The sequence below is a fragment of the Balaenoptera ricei genome, chromosome 20 (genome assembly GCF_028023285.1).
Source record: "Balaenoptera ricei isolate mBalRic1 chromosome 20, mBalRic1.hap2, whole genome shotgun sequence".
In the NCBI taxonomy this organism is placed as follows: Eukaryota; Metazoa; Chordata; class Mammalia; order Artiodactyla; family Balaenopteridae; genus Balaenoptera; species Balaenoptera ricei.
The window spans coordinates 37517471-37540623 of record NC_082658.1 but is presented as its reverse complement, the minus strand read 5'-3'; the positions used below and the strand labels follow the sequence as shown (position 1 = coordinate 37540623).

Genomic DNA, 23153 nt, shown 5'->3' with positions numbered 1-23153 from the left:
CTATAATCTCACACTCTATTATTTGTTGTTGTTGTTGTTTTGGTTTTTTTAATGCCTGGTCAGTGACCCTCTCAACAACCTGTGAGGAAGGGGATAAGACAAGGAGATCAATAGCCCCATTGGACAGATGGGGAAACTGAGGCCCAGAGGTGGCCTTACTATCCCAGCAAGCTGGGGGCAAGAACTCAGTCTCCCGACTTCCCTCCTGAGAACCGGGGGCTCTGGCTTTGGCACCCCGAGTCACGTTTCCCTTTTTCATGCAGAGGAGTTTCAAGAGGCATGGAAACCTGATTGAAAGTGAAACCCGCAATCCCGTCAATTCAGACTGCTCCAATTCATTTCCGCAAACATTTATTAAGTGCCTATTAGGCACCATGCTCTGCTTTCATCATCTGGGAATAGCGTCAGCTCCTGATTTTCTACGCGACGGGAGGAGCGTGGGAGGGCGGCCCATCCACAGCTCATGCCAGAATCGGGGGTGTGCTGCTGAATTTTACTTCCTCATTTTCTTTTAAAGCAGCGGCTACACTGTCCTGACTAAGCCTGACTTTAATATTCAAATGAGGGATAAGCCCCCAGTACCCACAGGGCCAGGTGGCGTGGGAGTGGGCTGGCCACAGGAAGAGCTGGCTTGTGATTTCAAATCTGCCTGTGGATCCAATCTGTGAAGGGGGTAATCCCTAGAGATGAAGCTCAGGGCTGGAGGGAGGTGCAGGTTAGAGGGCTGGTGATGAAGCAGATGTGTGCGGGCTGCCACATCAGGCGGGGCTTCCCTTTACAAGGGAGCGTTTCTGTTTAGAGTGCTGAAACATCTAGCTGCGGGCGCCTGGGACTGTGGGCATGTCAACGGACCCGGGAAGCCGACCATCCCATCCTGGCATGTCAAGATGGGCTCCCCTACCAGTAAGGAGCCCACTACCACTCGCTGGGTGGGCTCCGTTCTGGAACCCAGCCAGAAGCACCGAGCCAGGCAGCACCGGCAGGGCTGAGGACCTACCACGTCAGGGTGTACCAGGGTTCCCCCTGAGGGCATTTCTGGGGTAGGGGGTGAGGAAAGAGCCCCGTACAAACTCAAGCAGGGGAAAGTCCTGAGGTTTAAACAGACACCCGAGTGAAGGGTCATCCCAAGCCACTGGTTTTATGATTCCACCACAGTGGCCCTGGAATCACCTCCCCTGACAGAGTCACAGAGGCTGGGAGGGAGGCCTGTTCCTCTCTCTGCAAGAACCTGACCAGAAAAAGCATAACTTTTTCTGGTGGGAGTACGAGCACAGGTTTCCCGAGTGGGGGCTGAGCGCGAGGGTCTCTGCCACGTGGGTGGGCTGGGTGGGGGGGTGGACGGAAGGCCTCTGGAGTCGTTCCCCGCAGTGGCCCAGGTTATCCATCCAGGCAGGGCCCCAGGCCTTTGGCGTGGCAGCTATCAGCACGTCTGAACACTTCACACATGTCGTAAACCGGACGGAACGGACAGGTGGGTGTGAGCTGGCTCAGGAAGCAGCCCCTTGCCCGTGGCTGCTTTCCCCAGTCATCTGGCATAAGGCAAACTCCTTCCCCTTCCAAAAACTCGGGCTCTCTTCACTCTGCTTTCCACATTCAAGCCACGGCCCTCAGGATAAGACAGACCACTAAGACTTGGTCTTTGCTCAAAGACTAGACGATGTGACCGAAAGTTACACTGCAGAGCCACAACTGAAGATGGGCTACAGCAGCTTCTCCGCCAGAGAGAACAGGATAACCTTGAGCTATGGCACCGCTCCTCAGACCACACCTCCTCCCTCGGTGTGGAACAGAATCATCATCTTTTAGAGGGACCAAAAATCAACCAGCACCTGAGAACCATTCATCATTAGACTGGAAACATGGAAGGCAAAATACGTGGTGAGCAGTTGTGAGTTCCGGATCCAGCAACCATGCGGGCATCACTAATTAACCACAGCTCCCTTTCTGCTGAGCTAAGACTTGGCCTCAAGACCATTCTTAGCCAGTGCTCCGGGAAGCCAGTCCCCATCAGTCAATGTCAGCACCTGTTTTCTATCACTGAGGAGGTAGAAGCACAAACTGGCACTTCCAGAACCAGAGTCCCAGGGTTTCCCTGCCTGGAACCTGTACCACCCGGCTGTTCCCACACAATCATCCTAGGAGGGACGTGGGAGCACCGAGCCAGGGATGCTAGCCTGACTCTCCTGGCCGCCCCGAGGGCCCTGTGTCTGAGGTCACTTCAGTAGCCAAGGCTGTGGCTCACTTCTTTGGCGGTTGGGGCCGCATTAACCCTGCTGTCCCAGTAGAGCTGAAAGACCCCCAAAGGGCCACAGCCAACCTGAGGCAGGGGGAGAGGAACAGAGCCCAGAGGGGAGGAGGCAGAGAGGAGGAGGGGCAGTGCAGAAAGAGGGGAGCATTCTTTTGAACTCATCCACATGGGTCCCTCACTGGAACCCCCCCCCCCACCACCCCACCACCTCTCCAAACCCCTTCTGACTCACTTTGGAAATCTGACCGCATCACTCCTCTACCTAAAATCCTCTAAGGGTTTTTCATGTGTTTTGTGGATCAAATGTGAATTCTGGAACCTGCCCCCCTTTCTAACCTTGTCTCCCCTGACCCACCCCCACCCCATTAACTGCTCTTAATCCCTGGGACCTGCACTGCAGCCCCTTTCAGGTTTGTGGCAGAGATTGCTAAGTGTCCCCTAATAAATATTTCACTCTTCTTCCTTAATACCAGAATCCTGTTTTTAGCTGGCACATGGTTACCAGGAATAAAGACATTCCTGGGGTTCCTTTGCAGCTAAAAGTGGCCATGTGACTAAGGCCTGACCAACGGGATCTAAGCAGAGTGCCACACGTAACTTCTAAGAAGTGTTATTAAAGGGAAGAGATGTGTTCTTCTGGGATGAGTACGTAATGGCTGGAGCTTGAGCAGCCTTCTTAGTCTATAAGATGGAGTCTTACATTGAAGAGAATAGGACACAAAGATAAAAGAAACCCAGACCCTTGATAACTGTGGAGCCACATCCAGGCTTCTTTCACATTGGAGAGAAAAAACAAATTCTTATTTTGCCTAGGCATTATTATATTGCATTTTCTTTCTTTTAAAAAAATACTTGATTCAGTGCCTAAGCATGTCATTTCTCTACCTGGGATACACTTCCTTCTCTTCTTTACCCAGCTAATTTTATTTGACTTTGTAAGACCCAGTAGTGGTGTCACCCCAGGCAGGACCAGCAGCCTGTCTTTGTCCCCTTATAGCAGAGAGAGGTTCCCTCTCTCTAGCTAAGCACCTGTCCCGTGATGCTCAGTGGGTTTGATCACTGGCTCTCTCCCTCAGCTGGACCATGAGCATCCTGAAGGAGCTAGCCTTATTCACGTCCAGATATTTAGTACCTAATCCACTGCCTGATGATCAGTACGTGGGGAGGGAGGAAGGGAAGAGGAGGGGTGAAGCAAGAAGTCCCAGCAACTCCCTTGGGGATTCTCAATCATTCCTTTCACTGATAAGTAGATCCACCAGCAGGCAGCTTCATCGGGGGTGACGAGGAAGAGAAAACCACTCTGGAGAGTGGTAGAATAAGACCACCAATGCCCACTGTTTCTGAAACTTCCAGTTGTATAGCATTCACCAATTTATAAGGCATGTTCACATATACACATTACCCTAGGTAATTCTAAAAACCTAACTCACTAGGCACTATTAAAATCCCGAGGGCTCAGAGGGCTAAGAGTCACTTGCTCAAGGTCACATGGCTACTAAGTGGCCAAGTGGCACCTGGAAATGAGACCTTCTAGCTTCATGTCCAGCAACACAGGTGCCTCCTCAGACCTGCACCATACAGGGGAGTTAGGAAAGCAAGCTACGTGCAAACCACATGTGGGCAGGTGTGCACAGTGCGTGCATGGGCTCACACACACCTGGTGCACAGATGCGAGGGGCTCCAGATGTTCAGTGGCATTTTCACTTGAGGGCAGGGGGCGATGGCAGAGGAAGGGGCGTGGGAGCGGACCGAGCAGCTGCTGCATGCAAACGCTCTGCCACGGCTCAAGGACAGGGCCACCTCGAGCAAGTGCAGGGGACACGAGGAAGCAGAGAGGGCTGGGGACAGGCGGCAGCCAGGGGGAGTGCGCATGCTTTCAGAAACCGCACTAGGCTGTCACTGGTACCAGTTATTCAGTGCGTTCACCTCCCCCGGAGCGAGAGCAGGACACTGTCAGGCTAAGAGACGGCAGCACACAGCATGTCCGTGGTAAACAATTTATTTTTCTACCTCAGTTGCTTACAGGGGTAAAAATAAAACGGCAATAGGGAGAAGCACAGACGAACTATTTACAGAGATGAAGAAAATGCACAACGGCTAAAACGTCTGTGAGGCAAGCATACTAGGACAAGTTCACCAAAGCAAAGCAATTCATAGCAGAACAAAATAAAGAGGAAAAAAAAGCCATACAGATTAAAAAGAAAAAATAGCACTTATGAAAAAGCCCGAGGGAAAATAAAAGGAAAGTAACCAATGATTACATCAAGCATCTTTAATGAGATGAACACAACTGCACAGGTTGGGTCTAAAGGACACTGACATTCAAAAGGAGGGACTGAATGCATCCGACGGAAGCACGCAGGTCGCTTCTCACAAACCCTGAGCGTGAACAAGGGGTGACTCTTGAGGGCCCAACTGAGCTGTACTTCGTTAATCCAAGAGAGCGGGGAAGTGGACGGCTCAGGATCATTGGGAAAGGAAGCCCTTCTGGGGGTGACCATCGGGGGTACCGACCTGATCAGGATAGACCCTCTGTGTTCGTGCCCTCTGACCCCAGTGGGCCAAGAGGCCCTTGATGCCAGCAGGGAAGGCAAGGCCAGTAGGCAGTGAGGTGAGGGCAGAGGTGCTAGGGAAAGAGGGACCCAGTGTGGATCGGTGCCCACGGGGCCTGAGATGTGGTGGCAGCACCTGGGTGCCTCCACTGTCCCTTCCCGAAGACAGATGTGTATTATTATAGCAACAACAACTGAGGGACTGGCCCCCAAAGACAAAGACAACCAGATAATGTTTATATAATTTTTCTACCAGATTAGATCGTTCACATTAGTATTTATACAATAGTCTGTGTGTGTGTGTGTGTGTGTGTGTGTGTGTGTGTGTGTGTGTGTGTGTGTGTGTTCACTTCTGGTTCTGTCCGCCATAGGACATAGGTGCTCCAAGTCACATATCCCCAACCCCTGTGGGCACCAGCACTTAAAAGCTCACCCATGAAATGCCCCAACAAGCCTATTTGGTAATTATTTAAAATAATTTAATTATTTAAAATAATTAGATTCCCTTGAGGAAGGCTCTACAAAGTTTGTGAGAAGTTTCCCTCTGGCCCCATTACATTCTGGGAGGGTGGCAGGTGGAATGCGTGGGTGGGTGTTCACAGTGCATACGAGAAGCAAACTGGGAGGGGACTGGAGAATAAAATTGCTTTTAAAAAACTGAGAGAAGCATTGAGGACAGGAGTCTTTTCCAAGAATTACAAATGAGAAAAAGAACATTCGTTCCAACAGGCAGCTACGACAGTGTTCAGTGGGCACTGACAGCAGTGGGGTGGCCCCGGCAGGGACTGGGTCCTCTCTCTAGTAATGGTAGCAAACCCCAATTTGTTATGCCTCTCTTAAGAGCTAGTTGATAAAAATTATGTCTTGTGAAATCGGCAAATAGTCTGCAAAGTGAAATAAGAACAGAAATTAACAGATTGAACTGAAATGAGGGTCCAGAGGGGGAAAAAGAGAGGAGACCACCGCTCAGGATCGTAATAAGTCCAGTCCCCACACCGATCCACGAGGGCTGGGCTGGGGGTGAGGGGCACGCGGAGGACCATCTGGGCTTGGGAAGAAGGAGCCACGTCCACGGTGGCTGATCACCACTCAGTCTTTCTGGAAGAGAACTACCCCCCACTCTAATAGTCATCTGAAGCCCATAGCCCCCTTTATTGGAGCAGCTCTCCTTTATTTTCATAGGAGCCTAAAGGTGGGCAGAGACAGGCATTTCTTAACACCAACTGTGCAACCAGAAAGGTCTGCAGCAAGCCCAGGTCACACAGGTAAAGCAGGGACACCAGCAGATGAGACGGGGATTCACAGAAAGGGCCAACTCAGGTGAAGAGGCGGCACCTTCCTGCAGGGGGACGCCGGACACTCGGTGTGTGGTGAGGACACACAGGATGCAGACCTCAGCAGCCCTCCAGGACGGGGGTGTCCTTCCGCTGCTCTTAGCTACCTCGCATCACCCCACAGGATGGATTCAGGAAGGGCTGGGAGGGGTGCGGGAGGTACACGCATCACAAGAGAGACGAGGTGGGCAGTGCGTGAAGTGGGCACCACTGAGAACATGGAAAAGAAAGACCACGAAGAAAAGACACCAGGGCAGCTTGGTGGTGATGAGACCAGCTGTGCTGACGTCGCTGACTCACAGGCATGGGGAGGGGGTCAGCGGAGCCACCCTGACAGGGGCGAGGAGAGGGCAGAGTTGGGCTGCCCTCCCCTGGGTCACCCCTCTGCACCCCAGCCCCCTTGGCCAGATCCACTGAAGACATTCTTTACTGGCACGGGGCAAGAGACTCACGTCAGAATGCTGCAAAGCTTCCCTGCCCCTGAGGCCGAGGCTCCAGGAGGAGTCTGGAAAACCACAGGGGCCTACCTGGGCTCTGTGTGCTAGAGTCCTCGGCTGCTGGAGGCTCCTGGACAGCAGACAGAGCTGCCTTTCCACAGGAGGCCACTCCTCCAGGGGCAGGGTCACCCCAAGCCCATTCCATGTCCCTTTACCACCACCCTCCCACCGGCTCTGTTCCCAAAGCCCTGGCTTGTGGTGAAGGGCTAGGCACCTGGGGGACCCCATCTCATCCTACCCAGGCTCGGCTGGTCACTCTTGCATCCCTGTCTATCCTGCATACGTGTCTATCTAGGGCAGACCCAAGGATGCAGGTCCCTGAGACACAATTCAACCAGATATTTCCTGGGCTGGCTCATGGGGCCCCGAGGGCAGGTTCTCAGATGAGACGGGGGCCTGAGCAAGGGGCCCACTGTGTCACCCCTCCTCCAAATTATACTGTGTTAGGATCCCTAACTCTGTCTGCTGGGACTAGTGCTACACTGAGGGGGCAATGGCAACCTGGTTGTGAAGGGAGGTAGGCTGCACCAAGCCCACAGAGCAGCAAGGCACTCTCACCGAGCCAGGAGGTGTGACCCTGCACATCTTCTTATCCCCTGGGGAGGAAGGTAGGGGAGGGAAGAAGAGGAAAGCCTTCCCCCAAACTACCACCAGCTTCTGGGCTGAGCAGGACAGGCAAGGAATGGAGAACAGGGACAGTGACACACAAGGTCTCCCCAGGAGAGGCAGTGCACGCATGCATGTGCGTGTGGGGACCAAGCACCCCTCATCATAACACACCTCTTCATGTAGGCTCTGGAAGAGCTCCATCCAACAGAACTCTATGTGGTGATGGAAACGTTTTCTATTCTGCACAGACAGTAGCCACTAGCCACGTGGCTGCTGAGTAACTGAAGTGTGGCTAGTGTGGCCGAGGAACTGAATTTTCCATTTTACTTAATTCTCCTTAAGTTAAATTTAAACCTTAGTAGCTGCATGTGGCTAGTGTGACGTACTGGACAGACGGATGCTAGGAAGATGATGGGGTATGGCCGTTGAGACCCAGGCCACCTGGGTCCCAATCCTGGCCCTGCCCCTTACTGGTTGTGACCCCTTGAACAGGGTTTCTACCTCTCCAGGCTTCAGAGTCCCCATCTGTAGAGGGGAAATCTAGAGGAGGTGCAGACCGTGCCTGGCCCAGTGCTGGCTTCTCAGCTTGTGGTGTCTGGTGTCCTGCTTGGAGAGGCCCGTGGCCACCTGAGCTGCCACGTGCAGCAGAGAAGCGGTGCGGAGGGCTCCCCTGGGGCAGCTGAGGATGCTTGCTGAGGGGCCCACCCTGGTGGGGAAACCACCCGGCCCAGGGGACACACTTGTGGGCAAGTCCCCCCACTCACCCCCCTCCACCTGCACTTCTGCTACTGTACCTGCTGTTCTCTTCCGCCTCCCCCGCAATCAGAAAGGTGCACGGACCCCAGCCACCATCCTGCCCAAACCCCTCATTTCCAGAAGACAAAAGAGAGGCCCCGAGATGCTGGGTGACCTGCCTATGGTCATGGGCAGCCAGGACAAGAGCCTAGGGCTTCTGTTGATGATTGAGGATCTGTCCCCCATAGAGCATGGCTCTCAGTGTCCCACATGCCTGCTGACCTCCCCCGACACACCCTTCCCCACTCGAAGCTCAGTCTGAGGCACAGGTGGGACCGGCCCCTCGCACGCCCAGCCCTCCACTGCCTTCAGAGCGCCATCCCCCCAGGGCCATGTCCTGCTCGCCTTGCCGCCTCGCAGCTCAGGCCTCCGGGTTTGGCAGGATGACCAACCAGGAGTGGAAGCCCAGCTCCCTAGCGGCCTCTCCCAAGACACAGAACCAGGAGGGCAGAACTCTGCTCCTCGCATCTTTTCTACACCCCCCAGCTGTCCTCAGAACACAGACACCCCCGAGCACCCCGACACATTCTTGCTGTACTCCAGGTCTGGGGAAGGCTGGCTTCCCCCCTTCTAGGGAGAAGCAAGCCCCATAAAACATTACTTCCTTCACGCCCCTCCCCCATCCCTGTAGGACCACGGCCCCCGCTGCCCCACAGGTTGGGGGTCCCAGGCCTCCCAGTTACATGGGAGCTAGAGCAGCCTGGGCATGTGAGTGGGTATCACTGGGCGCTCTGCCTTGAGTCTCTGACGCCCACATGGAGGGAGGGGAGAATCTAACCACCCCCCCGCCACCATCACTCAGGACAGAGAGCAGACCCAAACCCAAGAGCACACCCAACAACACACATGTCAGAAGGGCACCGGAGCCGGAGGAGGGGAGGAAGGAAGGTGAGGTCTAGACAGCAAGGCACGTGAACGCTGGGGAGGCACAGGGAGACAGAAAACCCTGGGCCCCAAGTTCAGTCCCCTCCCCAAGGAGAGAGAACCTGGAAGAGGTTTCAGAAAAGGGAGGGCTCCTGTCTTGGTTCTTTCCCTTCCCCCTACACGCCACTCTCAACGACCCGGGACCAGTGAAATACTTCAGTTAATCAGAAACTGGGCTGCATCCTGAGCTGGATACAACGTCATGTGGATCTGAAACTTAGCACCTGTAGGTCATTTCGTGAATGGATGCATGTGTGAATTGGTTCTCCTTAGGGGTCCCCCTCCCCCCAGTGCAGCCCACCTCCCATGTCCCCAAAGCCCTGGGAGACAAAGCCACTCACCTGGGAACTGATAGCCATAGCTAGGAGCAAATCCAGGGTAGCCGCGGCCATAGGTTGCCACAAAGTTGGGGTAGCCTTGAACACAGAGAGAAAGACCACGTCGGTTAGTGCAGCTGCTTCAGGCTGGGAGAGTCCGAGGGAGGGCGGGAGTGAGACACAGTCTGAGATATTTTCCTCCACAAAATTACTTGTCTCCCGTGGGGGTCTTTACCCAGGGCCTGGGCCACCCCTCGCCCGTGGCTGGGGCACTGCTGTCAGCCTGCTGGTGATTAGCCTGTATTTGGGCCGAGAGACCCCCAAAGCCCACGCACTTTCTTGAACCTGCAGAGTAAATGCCACAGGTTAGCCCCAGACCCTCGGCCCGCGCCGGGTGCTGACATTTGCAGAGCTTACCCTCTATGTACTTTACCTTAAGGCTATTGACAGTAGGAGATTAAAGTCCTTCGCCAGCACCATGGACAGAGCATAAGGAACGCGGGGTGGGGTCACAGTCTAGGGGCAAAACTCGGGGCTGACTCTGTGCCTCTGGAAAAACACTGGGCCCAATGAGCCATGGCCCGGGGGACACAGGGACCAAGCCACGTCCAAGCAGGGACACTCCACCGTATCTTCCCAGGGCCCTGGGAGAACAGGGAGGGCCGGGCTGTACTAAATGTGCACCACAAGCATGAACCCAAAGCCTCGACAGGCATTTCCCAGCAAGCATGCTCCTTCCAGGAACCCGTCCCAGCGGATTACCTGGGGGTGCTGGCTAACCGAAGGGTGTCTGTGGAAACCGCTGCTGGACTGGGCATGGGGTGCAGAGGAAAGTACTGGCAAGTTCTGGCGTCCCTGTGGTTGTCTCTGATCAGTTACCAGTTACCAACCCCCCATGAGATGCCACTGCAGCTCGCTACCCTTCGTGGTGCCCACTCAGACCCTCACTCCTCACGTCCCGACTTCTTGAGTTCGGCTACAAAGAAGGCTGGGGTAGCCTTCTTGGACGGAAATTCCACTGGCCATAGGAGACCCATGGCTGCCCCGTTCCCAGCCTGCCAGGCTCCCTTTGCTTCCCTCCGCTCAATATAGAAGAAACTCAGTCCATTCACGCTCTTAAAATACCACCCTGGCCAGCCTGCCACTTACTTTACCACCACCACCATTGCCAGCCTGACTTCTGCTTTGACCTCTGAGCGGGACGCCTGTGGCTGTTTTCGGCTGCCCAGCACCTGAACCCCCTTCTCTGTGTTTGCGTCTTGGAGACAGGCCTGCCTCCCATCATGGAAGCAGAAGAGCCTCCCTCCTGCTCTTGCTGAGCCTGGCAGCTGGGAAGCAGACTGTGAACCTGGGCTGGGCCAGTGCAAGTCTTCTCCAGGTGCCAGTGGGGCAGAGGAGGGCGGACGATTCAGAATCTATTCTGGGTTCAGAATCTATTCTGGCGTCAGCAGCAGAGCCCAGGGTCCATTGGTGGAAACAGTGGCCCCCTAACCAGGTCATTCCTGGGTTGTCCCTTGGTGGGGCTGTGGCTGACCGCCCAGCTCCCCAGTTCCTGCCTGTTCCCCAGCCTTCCTGGCACTTCTGTCCGTTGCCCACGCCCCTTCCAATAATCTCTTTTACTGTTTATAGCAGCCAGAGTTATTTCTGTTGCTTTGTCACCAAAACGCTAGTAGAAAGCTGCTCTGATGGGCGGGTTTAGGACTGTCTTCACGCCCTCCAACCATAAGGCCGATAAGTGGCGGCTTTCCACATGTATCCTTGTGGCTTCATACAGCAACTTGAACACCCTAAACCCAGGCTCTGGGGTCTCATCATCCACTTCCAAGGTGGGTTCTCACATGTCACGAGCATTTTCTGACCCTGCAGGTGACGGCTGAAGACCAGGATCATTCACTAGATTCCAGCTTGGGTGCAGCATCACGAGTTAGAGTTTGCGGGTCTTCCTGCTGCCTGTTCATAGCATTTTTATGTTGAAGGGGGTCCAGAAATGGGACCCACCCTCCTCCAGTTTCCTCTGCTTGTTGGTGCCACAGCTTTCACCTTGACCGGAAGATCTGTCATCAGACCTAAGACAGAAATTTGCTGGACTAGACATCAGGAGATGGGTTCCAGCCCTGCCTCTGGCCCACGGCCATGCCACTGGGGTTCTTCCCTTCCTTCTGGGAGCTTGAGTCTTGCCACCTGCAGAAAGCTTTGCAGGTCCCCTGAAGTGCTGATGGGCCCCAATTCTCAACAGAGACCAGCTGTGGCTCCTTTCCCTCGCTTCGGCCAGAGCCTTTCCAAATTTGCAGTCACAGCTCACTGGCCAATTGATCTGTTTACACCCCACAAGGGTCTTGCCGCTTGCTCTTTCCGCATGAGTTTATTTCCCAGCACTTGGTGCCTTGCTGACAGAGGGACGCCCAGACCAACCAGGATGACCTGGCAGCTTTGTCCTGACTGCAGAGGAACAGACCCCAGTGAGTTGCTGAGCTCTGGCACCCAACGGGGAAAGAGAGACAGAGGGACAAAGAATAGGGACAGAGACGGGGACTCGGGTGCCTTAAGTGGACACACACATACTGGCTCCTTCCTTGGTATTTATTTCATGGCTGGCCAGCCCAATTCTCCTCCAAATTAATCACCTGCTATCAAATCAGATCTTTCAGCAATAGACTTCTCACCATTATTTCAACAATATTGATTAACGTATTATATGCAAACAGCCAAATCACTGCTGCCCAAGGGCTTTCCTAGTGAAAAATGACTCCTTTGCCTCTAACTTCAGTGCTGGGGGTCTTAAATATTTTAGTGTTAACGTGGCAACAAAAACCTAAGCCCATGTGTCACCTTCGAGACTCCCTCAGGGTGGGTGGGGTGGAGGGTGGTGGAATGCCCAGTCCCTCCCTGATTCGAGTCACCAGTAGGATTCCATTGTATCTGCCTACTTCCTGGCACACTCGCAAGTCTTCAACAGGAATGAGGAAAAGCATGGTCAAGTTCACCCCAGTTTGGGGCCTCACCCCAATCTTCCCGGGCACGTCAAAATTGTCTCCTGTACAACAAAGATGAGAATTTGGCATCTGCCCGAGTGGGGGATCTTATCTCCACCCCCCGTCGCCGAACATCCTCTGGGTCGGGCAGATGAAATCATACATTTATAATACAACATTACTTCAATTTTCCTCCTCATTTACTGCTGTACAGCCCAGCTCCGCTCCAGCGGCTCACAGTTCCAGCCACGTGGGGGAAATTGGCTGGCTGCTTATCAATAGCACATTACAGCAGACCCACTCGGACGCTCCATCAAGCCACATTAGGGTGAGATGACCCAGCCACCACTTCCATTAGCAGCCGGGCCCCTCCCTCACTGGCCACTGCACAATTTATTTGCTCCAGTACTCTGGATGCCTGATCAAGCCCACAGTAATTATCTCTTGTCAAAAAGAAAAAAAACCAAGCCTTCTGCCTGGATGACCACCTTTCTTGCAGACAGGCTTTCCATGGTGGGGAAAAAAAAAAAAAAAAATCAGAAATCAACAAGAGAATTTGAATTTGCCAGTTGGCTCATTTGGGGCACCCCCCCCCCCTTTGGGGATGCTGGCAGAATTCTCAGAATTGTGGTTCTAGATCTTTGTTCCAACCCTAGAAGATGTTTGCACATGACTCATCCTTTTCCAGGCTCTGTTACTCAGCTACTCAGAGTCACAGAAGACTGCTCCCACCAGGCCCCCACCTTGAAAGAGACGAGAGACAGGGCTGTTTATCCTGGGAGCTGCCAGCGTGTGACACATCTGCTGTGTGGCATGCAGAGCATTGCCTGGGGCACCACGGTGGCTCCGTGAGGTCTGCACACAGATGCGACACCAAGTGCCAAGGGCCCTTTCCAGCCCATAGTCTACAGGGATGCTGGGCCCCCAGAATCATCTGGAGTTGCAGGGGTTCCTCCAGACCTGTGCTGTCCCGTTAAAGTTTAATTTAATTTAAATGATATAAAAAGAAAACTTCAGTTCTTCAGCCGCATCTTAAATGCTCAATAGCCACATGTAGCTGGCGGCCACCATCTTGGGCGGTGCAGATATAGGACCTTTCTACCATCGCAGAAAGTTCTAGTGCATTGTGCTGCTCTAGATGGAAAGTGAAGAGCTGAAGTTTGAGTTTCCTCTGTTTACTAGAAAACAGCTGAACAAATGGAGACCTCCTTGGGGATGACCTCAACAGATATTTTGGGGAAAGACAAATCCCAGTTGAAATTACAGATGAGTCTAGGCATGCGGCTATATGTTCCAGCCAATCTCCTTCTGATCAGTGAATGCCAGCAGATTAGAGCTCCTCATCCCTTCCAGACAAAAAAAAAATTTTTTTTTTTGCTTTCATTTCCGAGGGGCTTAATGTTGGGGAACACTGGGTCAGGATTTCACAGCGCTGCTAAGAATGCCTCTGGCTTTCTTCAGCTGGTCAGCAATGTCTCTCCACTTCTCGTCCCGCAGGGTGAAGCTTTTCTTCAAAGCCTCAGCAATGAGGTATTTCTCTGTCACTGCTACCAAACATGTTAAACAGTGTGTGCCCAGCAAGGTCAAGATAGTTAGAGGCAGTAGGATTATACAGCTGAGAAGGCCAAGAGGAATCAGATATATCAACAATAATCATGTTTGCTTTTATTAAGAAGTCCACTTTCATTAAGAAAAACCAAACAGATTCTAGTGCCCTGGGTGGGTGAGGCAGTGAACAAAGTCTGAGAGCTGCAAAAATACCTTTCCTAAGGGTCTTAGTTGATTTTGGTTTTGTCTAGCTCAAAGGCAGGGAGACTGACCTAACGATGACTCCTCCTCTTCTCTCGTACACTTTCTTAAAGGAATTCCCATTGGGCTGATTATTCCACGATTCTGTCAAAGGCTATGAAAGCTAAAACCAAAACAGCTGTAGGTTTCCTCCCAAGAACGTTTGCTGCCACAGCAAGAGAGATCAAGAAAGAATAACTGCAGCTATACGCTCATCAGCCTCCCTTTGATGAGACCTCCCGAAGTATGGAGAAAATCTTAAAGGGTATTTAAAAATTAGTTCCACAGTTTCCAAGTCATTTATAGACCAGTGTGTCTGCTGTCTCACTAGGATGTCTACTCCCTGATATCAGACTTCTTTCTCTGGTGCCTCCTCAGCATCTAGAACAATGCCTGGCACTTAGGAGGTACTCAATAAATATTTGTTGAATGAATGGAATTAAAAGCTTTAATGGTTTACAGTCTCACTTCTAAAAATCCCTAACAGTGTTATGTATTTTTCTGCTCTTTCGACAATAAAAGTTTAAATCACTGAAACCTCATCTCATTAACAAACTTAAAAAAAAGTGTTTCTGCGTGAGCCAAGTCCATCAGCCAAATTGTTGGTGGTGGCAATGGTGGTGATTCTAGGACTGATATGCAGGCCTAGTGCACCACAGAGATGGTGACCCAGGTGACTGATGAGGTCAGGTCAGGCCGTCTTGCCAAAGGATTAGACTTCATTGGTGACATCACTTTAAGGAAAGAAGCAAGAAGCAAGGGCTTCAGTTATAGTACAGCAGATGGCACTCTCCTCGACCAAGAGTCCAGAGGCCCAGGGTGCCAAACTGTGCCAGTGGGTGAAAGAGAGGGCAGCCCTGGGAGTTTCTGGCGAGCGCATCAGAGAAAGCTCAGTGAAGACCCCAGCCTGGCTGGGGAGGCAACAGGCCAATCAGATCATGAGACTGTGAGTTTGTTTCCTGGGTGGTGGTCTGATTCCCCCTTCTGCCTGGACCTCAGGCTGAGCTGGTTCCCAACTGGGGACACATTTGGGGACCTCTCAGGAGGCCCCGTCTCAGCAGGCATCTAGGTGGCCTCAACATAGTAGCTGGGGAATTCAGGAGGGCTGGGAGCTGATGAGGGCTGGAGTCCAGTGCACGGATCTTGTTGGGAGGTAGAAATTCAAAGATAATCCAGCTCCCTTGGCTGGGGGTCCGAGGAGGAGGCTGCAGGTGCCATGGCACAAGTCACACACAGATGCAGGTCTAGCTATGTTCTCGGTCACCAGCAGGAAGGGATCCCAAGTGGCAGGCTGTTGGATACCTACTTGGGTGGTAATTTGCCTGGGGCTCCCCAGTACCTTACTAATAACAGCTCCCAGTTTGAGCATATATTACGGTATTTTGTTGATTAGAAGACACACTTTTTTTTTTTTTTTTTCCCCCCACATCTTAACATCCTGAAAGTGGGATCCATCTCACAATGTGGTTTAGTTAACAGTATATATTTTTTCTTTCCGGATGGTACACAAGGTGCATTCCACCACCCGTGGCAGCTTGAACTTGACAAAATACAGCACTGGTTGGGCAAGATACGGCTTCATTTATCCTCAACAACCCCATGAAGTGAGGGTTCCCATATCCCTAGGGATGGGGTAACTGAAGGACAGAGAAGACTGTCCCTCCGAAGTTACACAGCTGACAAGACAAGAAGTCCAGATCTCCTGATTCTGAAGTCCTGAGCCCTTTCCTGTGGTCCACACAGCCCGCCTGGGTGGAAGCCGGACCCACACCATCAATTCCACCCAAAGAGCTCTCTGCTTGCTTGGGGGTGGAGGAGCGCCTCGGTGACCTGAGGGGGCCTGGCTGGGGCATGAGGGTTTCGCCTGGTGGCAGCCTCAACCAGAGCTATGTGGGCAAAAGGCCAAACCCTTAAGTAGCAAGGGTTTGGGGGATGGGGATGAACTGGGGGATGGGGATGAACTGGGGGATGGGGATGAACTGGGGGAGGCTATGACTCAAGAACTAATAGACTCAACCACAATGGCATTTTAAACCAGCTATTACTACCTCTTTACTGCAGCTCAGGGAAGTCATAACCTGCAACATGAGAGAACAAAGTCGGGGAAGATGAGTGAGTACCTGGCATCCATCACATTTCCATCCCTCAGAGAGCAGGAACTAATCAGATGGCGTCTGGAGAAGCACAGGGACCATGTGGGTCTGCCCACCACCAACCGTGGTCCAAGCCACTCGGCCCACCACCTCTCCTCACACACGCGCTGCCTGGACCTGCCCAGCAGCAGCCTTGATGGCCGTCGGGGCTCCACACTAGGACCCTTGCATTCCAAGCTATTTCTTCTGCCTGCATTGCCCTTGGCTTGCTCATCCTTCTCATCCTAGCTGAGATGTCACGTCCACAGGGAGGTGTTCCCTGATTCCTCCAACTAGTTTCCATTCCTCATTATGTGCCCGTAAAGCGCCTCACAACTCTATTATGAGTAATAACGTATCCGTGTGATGACCTGTTAAATGTCACCTCTCTCACTAGACCACAAGCTTCATGAGGGCAGGGACCACATCTGCCTTGTTAGGCACTGTCTCCCAGTGCTGGCCCTGGGCCAGGAACGCAGTAGGTGCTCAAGGACTATTTGCTGTTGAATGCCTCCTGTGGTCAACAAGGCACCTGCCTGGGCTCCCATTATGAAACCATTGGTCTGTGGAGCCCTGAGCCCTTGCTTGGCATCTGGGGAGAATACAGCTGCCGCACCTTTGCTCTTTGGCAACTGACACGAGTGAGCTGGCTTTGCTCCACACCTCTGCTTCCCCAGGAAGAAAACCTCCCCCAGGCAAGCAGAGAAAACCATGGGGTACATGATACCTCACATAAAGGGTATCAAGTGAGAGGCAGAAGGGTGGGGGCACTTCCTGAAGATCTGGATCCTAAAAAGCCCCCCATTTGATGCCCTAGGGACTTTATACTCATCATTTAAAATTCAAGACTCTGAAAGCCAGCAGGCAGTAATGGGCTCAACTCTTTTAAGATTTTATTTTAAAATTTGGAACTATTAATCCATTTGTGGTTTCTTTTGGTATATAACATAAGGTAAAGGCCACATACAAATTATTTTTGGAGCAAGAGCTACACAAGTGTCTTACAGTCAACCAGGAAATAATTCTCATTGATTTTTAAAAATTAATTTCTTTATAATAATTAAACTCATACATAGAAACACATTTAGTTTAGGCTCCTTAACTTTTTCTATCAACAGGTGCCTTACTATATGCCACACTATTTAATTACTGTAGTTTTGGACTATGTTCTGATATTTGGTCAAACTCTCTTTTTTCTCATTTCTCTTTTAAAAAATTTTTCTTATTTATTCTCATGTGTTTCTTCTTCCAGATAAGTGTTAGAATCATTTGGCCAATTTTTAAAGAATTAAAATAGGAATTTTCCTTGAAACTCTGTTAAAGCTAAAAAATTAGCTTTAACATCTTAGCCATTTTGAGAATTCTCATGGCATCCTTTTCCATTTTTTAAAGCTCCTCAAAATAACTTTACCTGCCTTGTTACTTCCTCAGACAAATAGATACAATTCTTTTAAAGATCTAAATTCTAAAGCCAAGAAAAGTTTTATAAATTTAAAACTGAGCCAAGAATGATTTAAACAGCAGCAAATCTGAAAATACATAAAGAGCTTATCAAACAATGTAGAAGAGGGACTCTTAGCCAAACCAAACGAAACCCATTAAAACTAGACAGACCGTGTGCCTGAATGGAATTTTACCATTAACTACCATTTATCCCATTTAATTAGTATTTTCCCGACACACAATAACTTGCACTAAAATACCGTTCTCTCGCCTTGAAATTTCTAATTATTGTTGCGACCCACACCATTATGCTTCTCCACTGCTTTCTCCATCTTTCATGCCATTTAAGCAGCAAGATTTTCAATTATCTATGCAGGACGGACAGAGATACCTTTAAGGACGGGGCATAATAGGCAACTCAATTTCTCTAAAAGCCAGGAGAGATCATTTTTCATCAGAACAAACATACTTTGTCTTTCATCATTTTTTTTTTTTTTTGCAAATAAAGAATAAAACAGGTTATTTAAGACATCCATTTAAACACAAATTTCGATACCCCAAGAGAAAAATGTTAATCACTTAAATAGACAGGATTATCGCCCACCATTACCACATCCCCTCCTCTCCCAAGTTTTAGAAAATGTAGCCTCGGCTCACATAAGTTAAGCCAGCCAGGAGTCCATAGGTCTTTAAGAACTCCCAGTCAGCAGAGAGGGCTGAGGCAGAGTAACCTTTCCTCATTTTGAAAAAGGGGGTGGAAATGGGAAAAAATAATATCAAATACCTTCTATGAGCCAGGCATGGGACAAGATGCCTATCTATCTAGTTATCGGCCTATCTATCTATCTATCTATCTCTGCTAATTTAATGGTCACAACTGTCCGGTAAGAGGGATTATCACCCTCATATACAGATGGGGAAGCTGAGTCTCAGACAGGTAAAGCAGTTTGACCAACTGGAAGGTGACCCAGTCCCCAGGGTCCGGCTCAGACTCACCCAGCATCCCCATGCCAAGCATGAAAGCATCCATGGTATAAGGCAGTCCCCGGGCCCGGCCTCTTGTCCCAGGTGGGAACATGACTTCCTTCGGCTGAGCCTTCTTACATTCTACCTGTTAAACAGAAAGGCGAACAAATGAGATGCAAATGAATTCCATGTAAATGTCAAATGCAGAACTGATCTGGTTACCAGCTAAGTTATTTTTAGCCTTGCTCCTTACTCACTGTAAAAACAGTCATGCAGAGTAAATGGCCTGCAAAATAAATATTGAAGAAAACACACCACTTGTGCAAATACTGCAAAAACCTACAAGGATGAGATTGGGTTTGGAGGGGCGGCAAGGACATCAGCTGAAGATGCACAGGCGTGGGCTGGAGCTCAAATTGAAACCTGCGCAGAAGGCGTGAGAAGGCGGGCGATGGCTGTTGGATGTGTCTGTGAATAATAACAACAGCAATAGTAATAATCCGTCATTATTGTTCAGCCCTTTACATGTTTACACATTCCTCTCGGGCTCCATCAGGTCAGTGACTCTTCATAGCAGGCCACTTGATCCTGTCTCATTAAATAGACAGGCCAGTTAGTCTTAGCTCCATTTCACAGATGAGAAAACTGAGCATCAGAAGGCTTGTGTAACAAGCTCTAAGCCATATCCCAGCAGGTGCAGCCCCGGAAGGTGGATTTTTAAAATTTCTAGGTCAGCGATGCCACCATCTCCATAAAACCTGCCCCAGCACATTCCCGAGGGAAGTAATAAGATTAAACACGGATTACCAGTTTCTCACTTTGCAGCTAGGTCTTCAAGTGGTTGCTAATCTTTCCTTTACGTTTCCCCCTCTGCCTCCAAAATTTCTTAATCCTATTCTGCTCACATCCAGAAGTCATTTACTTAACAATCTTAATGATAGGTAATACAAACCCTAAGAAGTAAGTAAAACTGCTGCCTGCTGAAGTTCCTACACTGTTATTAGTAGTGTTCCTTAGGCCCTTGATCAGCGCTTACTTGCTTTTAGTTTACAGATAGACTTAACAAGCCTTGTTAGCCAGTAATCAATCCCATTGCTGATGAAGATGGGATGTTGTAGAGCAAGGCAGGAGTGCTTAAAGCTGCCGGGACTAACAGCATGACAGCCTGATAGTGATGGGGAAAAGACAAGAATCAGGTACCTTATTTTAAAAAGCAGTCTGGGGCCATACAGTATAGGAGCCAAAACTTCACAAAGCTCAACAGCTGCTGAGGGTCACTATCACACAGAAAATTACTATTGCTCACGGCATGTCTGAGAGATGAAGAAAAAGTTAAATTGTGTGCAATGTACTTTGTTTTAAAAAGGACCTACACGGGTTATCCGTTATGGAGATATTCTCATTCCAAATACTTCAATTAAAAAATATTTTAGGGCTTCCCTGGTGGTGCAGTGGTTGAGAATCTGCCTGCCAATGCAGGGGACATGGGTTCGAGCCCTGGTCTGGGAGGATCCCACATGCCACGGAGCAACTAGGCCCGTGCGCCACAACTACTGAGCCTGCGCGTCTGGAGCCTGTGCTCCACAACGAGAGAGGCCACGACAATGCGAAGCCCGTGCACGGCGATGAAGAGTGGGCCCCGCTCGCGCAACTAGAGAAAGCCCTCTCACAGAAACGAAGACCCAACACAGCCAAAAAAAAAATTAAAAAATAAATAAATTTATTTAAAAAAAAATATTTTAGTGCTTAAGGCTAGGGGGAAGCTTTAATTACCTAAAATATTAACTCCTCTTTCTTCAAAGACGCCGGATAATAAGTATTTACTGTTGCTCTTTAAAGAATGATAACCACGCATTCTTTAAAAAAACGGACAAAATGGTTCAACATTCATGACTGATTATGTTTAATACAAACAGTTTTTATAGAGTCAAAGGAAAGAGATGAGCATCTCCACAGAGAAATGGGTAAACGACTCGAACAGGCAATTCAAAAATGGCTAATAAAGAAGCATACATTCCCAAATGTGTGCTTTCTGAAACAGCAAAAGCCATAAATGTATATACTTCCTGCAACCGAGAAATCCTACTTACAGGGATTTACCCTGCAGGGATGAGGCAATTCACCACAAGCATTAATTATAATTTTTTTTTAAAAAAGGAAATATCCTAAATGTCCAAGAACAGGGAGTTAGGCCGAGTTTGGTTCATCCAAGCTGACTGAAAGCTACGCAGCTACAGAGAAGGCTGATAATAACATACGCGGGTAATGGGAAACCCTCAGTCCTGGGCAAACCAGGACAGCTGGTCACCCTAACTGCAAGAGGTGGGGAAAAAAGCAAATTACAGTGCCTTTGGAAAATAAACAAGTGTATATATCATATAGGGGAAAAGTACTAAAAAATTACGCCAAAGTTGTCTTAGAGTGACTTTGTTCTTTACTTCCATTATGCATTCTATTGTTGTTGTTTATTCCTCCAATTTTTTTGCTTCGAGCATTACTGTTGCAAGCGAGGTGGGGTGATTCACAAGAAATAAATTCATCAGAATTGGGTCTTTTCAATTCCTCTCATAAGCCCAGAGCTGACACTGTGCTCCTGGACTCCAGATCCCATCCCTGGGACTCAGAAGCAGGCTGAGAAGCCTCATTTGCAAGAGGCTGCCCGAGCCTGGGGAGACGGGTGTGCTCTGCAGAGGCAGACAGAGGCAGACAGATAATTACCTAACGCCAACACCGGGATCTGGAATAATACGCTAACCAGCTCACTTCCTAATAGCCCTATCGGTGACAATCTACTGCATTGTCTTATGAAAACCTGCTGCCTGTTTCTAGGCAACGTGATCAACGAAAATTTCAGGTTTATACAATTTTCATTTAGGAAACATAAAGGTTAACTGACTGTAATGCGAGTATTTTAAACAAACCCACCTCCTCTCCCTCTCACAGAACAGGGCTGGCAGCTCTGTTGAATTCTGCTCTGTCTGGGCTGGAGATGTTTCGGGCAGCACCGGCTGCGTGGGTTCTGTCAACCCCTCGCCGTGTCAACAGTGAGTGCTCCCGGAGGCCAGGGGCCGTGGCACACGCTCTCTCTGGGGGACCCCCGCACGTCCCGGGCACTTGAGTGACAGGCAAAGGCAGCAGTCGCACTAGGGTGCCTGGCCTGGCCTGGCTGGCACGAAAGGCTTCTCGAAAGATTTCTCAGGACCAGGAGGCCTGCCCCCAGCCCTCACTACCTTTGATGATCTCATATGAAGAAAGCACACAAAAGGGAAAAGAGACATAGCTTTTCTCCCCCTGGATCCTGAGTCCTTGCAGGGGGCCTGGGGCTTGCTGAGGATGAAACTCTGTCCTTCGCCCATCAGACTGTGAGTTCTCAGGGCAGGGATCAGGGTCTGTCTCTACTTCCTGGTCCCTCAGTGAGGTTCCATACAGAGCACGGATTGACCTACATGCTCCTTCAGGGAGACCCGGTCTACTTGATGCCATGGTGCTGAGGAACGTGACGTGCCCAGCGAGCGCTAGGCAGCGGGGGTGCAGAGACACACGAGGCAGGGCCCCATCCAAGGGCCGTCAGTCTATGAAAAGAACAGGGAATGCGACGTGCCCAGCGAGCGCTAGGCAGCGGGGGTGCAGAGACACACGAGGCAGGGCCCCATCCAAGGGCCGTCAGTCTATGAAAAGAACAGGTCCTGACTGCCTTGTTCTCCTAACATTAAGGCAAATATGCATCTGTCAACCTGTCCTTTGTCACCTCTGGGCCCGTCAGCCTCTGGCACCTCTTGAGTGAGCCTACATTTGAGTCACCCCCATCCCCGCTCTCCTCCCACTGGGCCCTGGGCAAACCAGAGAACTTGGCAGGAGCACCAGAGTTACAGTCAGAGCCGGAACTCGGGGAACCTGTCCATCTCCGCAGCTCCACGCACTCGGTCATCTGGCCACACGCTGTCCCAGTTTTCTATTGTTGTGCAACAAACTCCCCGAAACTTGGTGGCTCTGAGCAATAATTTATCATGCTTCCTGGTGGCTCTGAGTGCGGAGTGGGCCCAGCGGGGCTCTTGCTTGTGGTCGCTCATGTAGCTGCGGTCAGATGATGGCTGGGGCTGGAGCCAGAGGAAGCCTGCCTCGGAGGACAGCCAAGATGCCTTCTTCCCTCCCACGGCGGGCAGCGGACGCTGCTCTGGCTAAGACTGTTCACCGTGGCTTCTCCGTGGCACTCGGTCTTCTCCCAGCATGGTGGCTGAGTCCCAAGAGGGAGTGTCCCAAGCATGAGCGTCCCAAGGGACCGAGGCTGAAGCCACCCAGCTTCTTAACTCAGCCTTGGGAGTCACACTGTTTCTTCCATCACCTTCTACTGGTTACACTGGGCCAGCCTGGATTTGGTGTAGGAGGGGGACACTCTCAAGGACATGAATGATGGGAGGCCTAGGTCATAGGGGCCATCTTTGGAGACTATCTCATGAGATCAATGGAGAGCAGTGAGCAGACAGGACAGCTGGACCCTTGGTGACGGGCTTGCTGGGGGCGGTGGGTGCTGAGGGCTGCCTTCACCATGGGGCACAAGGCAGGGCACTGAGGCTCC

The 23153-nt window shown here is 50.8% G+C and overlaps 1 protein-coding gene across 8 annotated transcripts in view; it reads right to left on the bottom strand.

Annotated features, from left to right (window-relative positions):
- MSI2 (musashi RNA binding protein 2) overlaps positions 1-23153 on the bottom strand; it is a 393325-nt gene that overhangs the window by 40870 nt on the left and 329302 nt on the right. For 7 of the 8 annotated variants that reach the window (XM_059908127.1, XM_059908124.1, XM_059908125.1 and 4 more), the window contains exons 9-10: positions 18608-18722; positions 9301-9375 (exon numbers count right to left, since the gene is read on the bottom strand). In XM_059908127.1, the coding sequence (XP_059764110.1) occupies positions 9301-9375; positions 18608-18722 (190 nt within the window). Of the gene's footprint in view, positions 1-4231; positions 5685-9300; positions 9376-18607; positions 18723-23153 lie in introns of those variants that run through there. The other variant, XM_059908131.1, reaches the window with a different exon arrangement.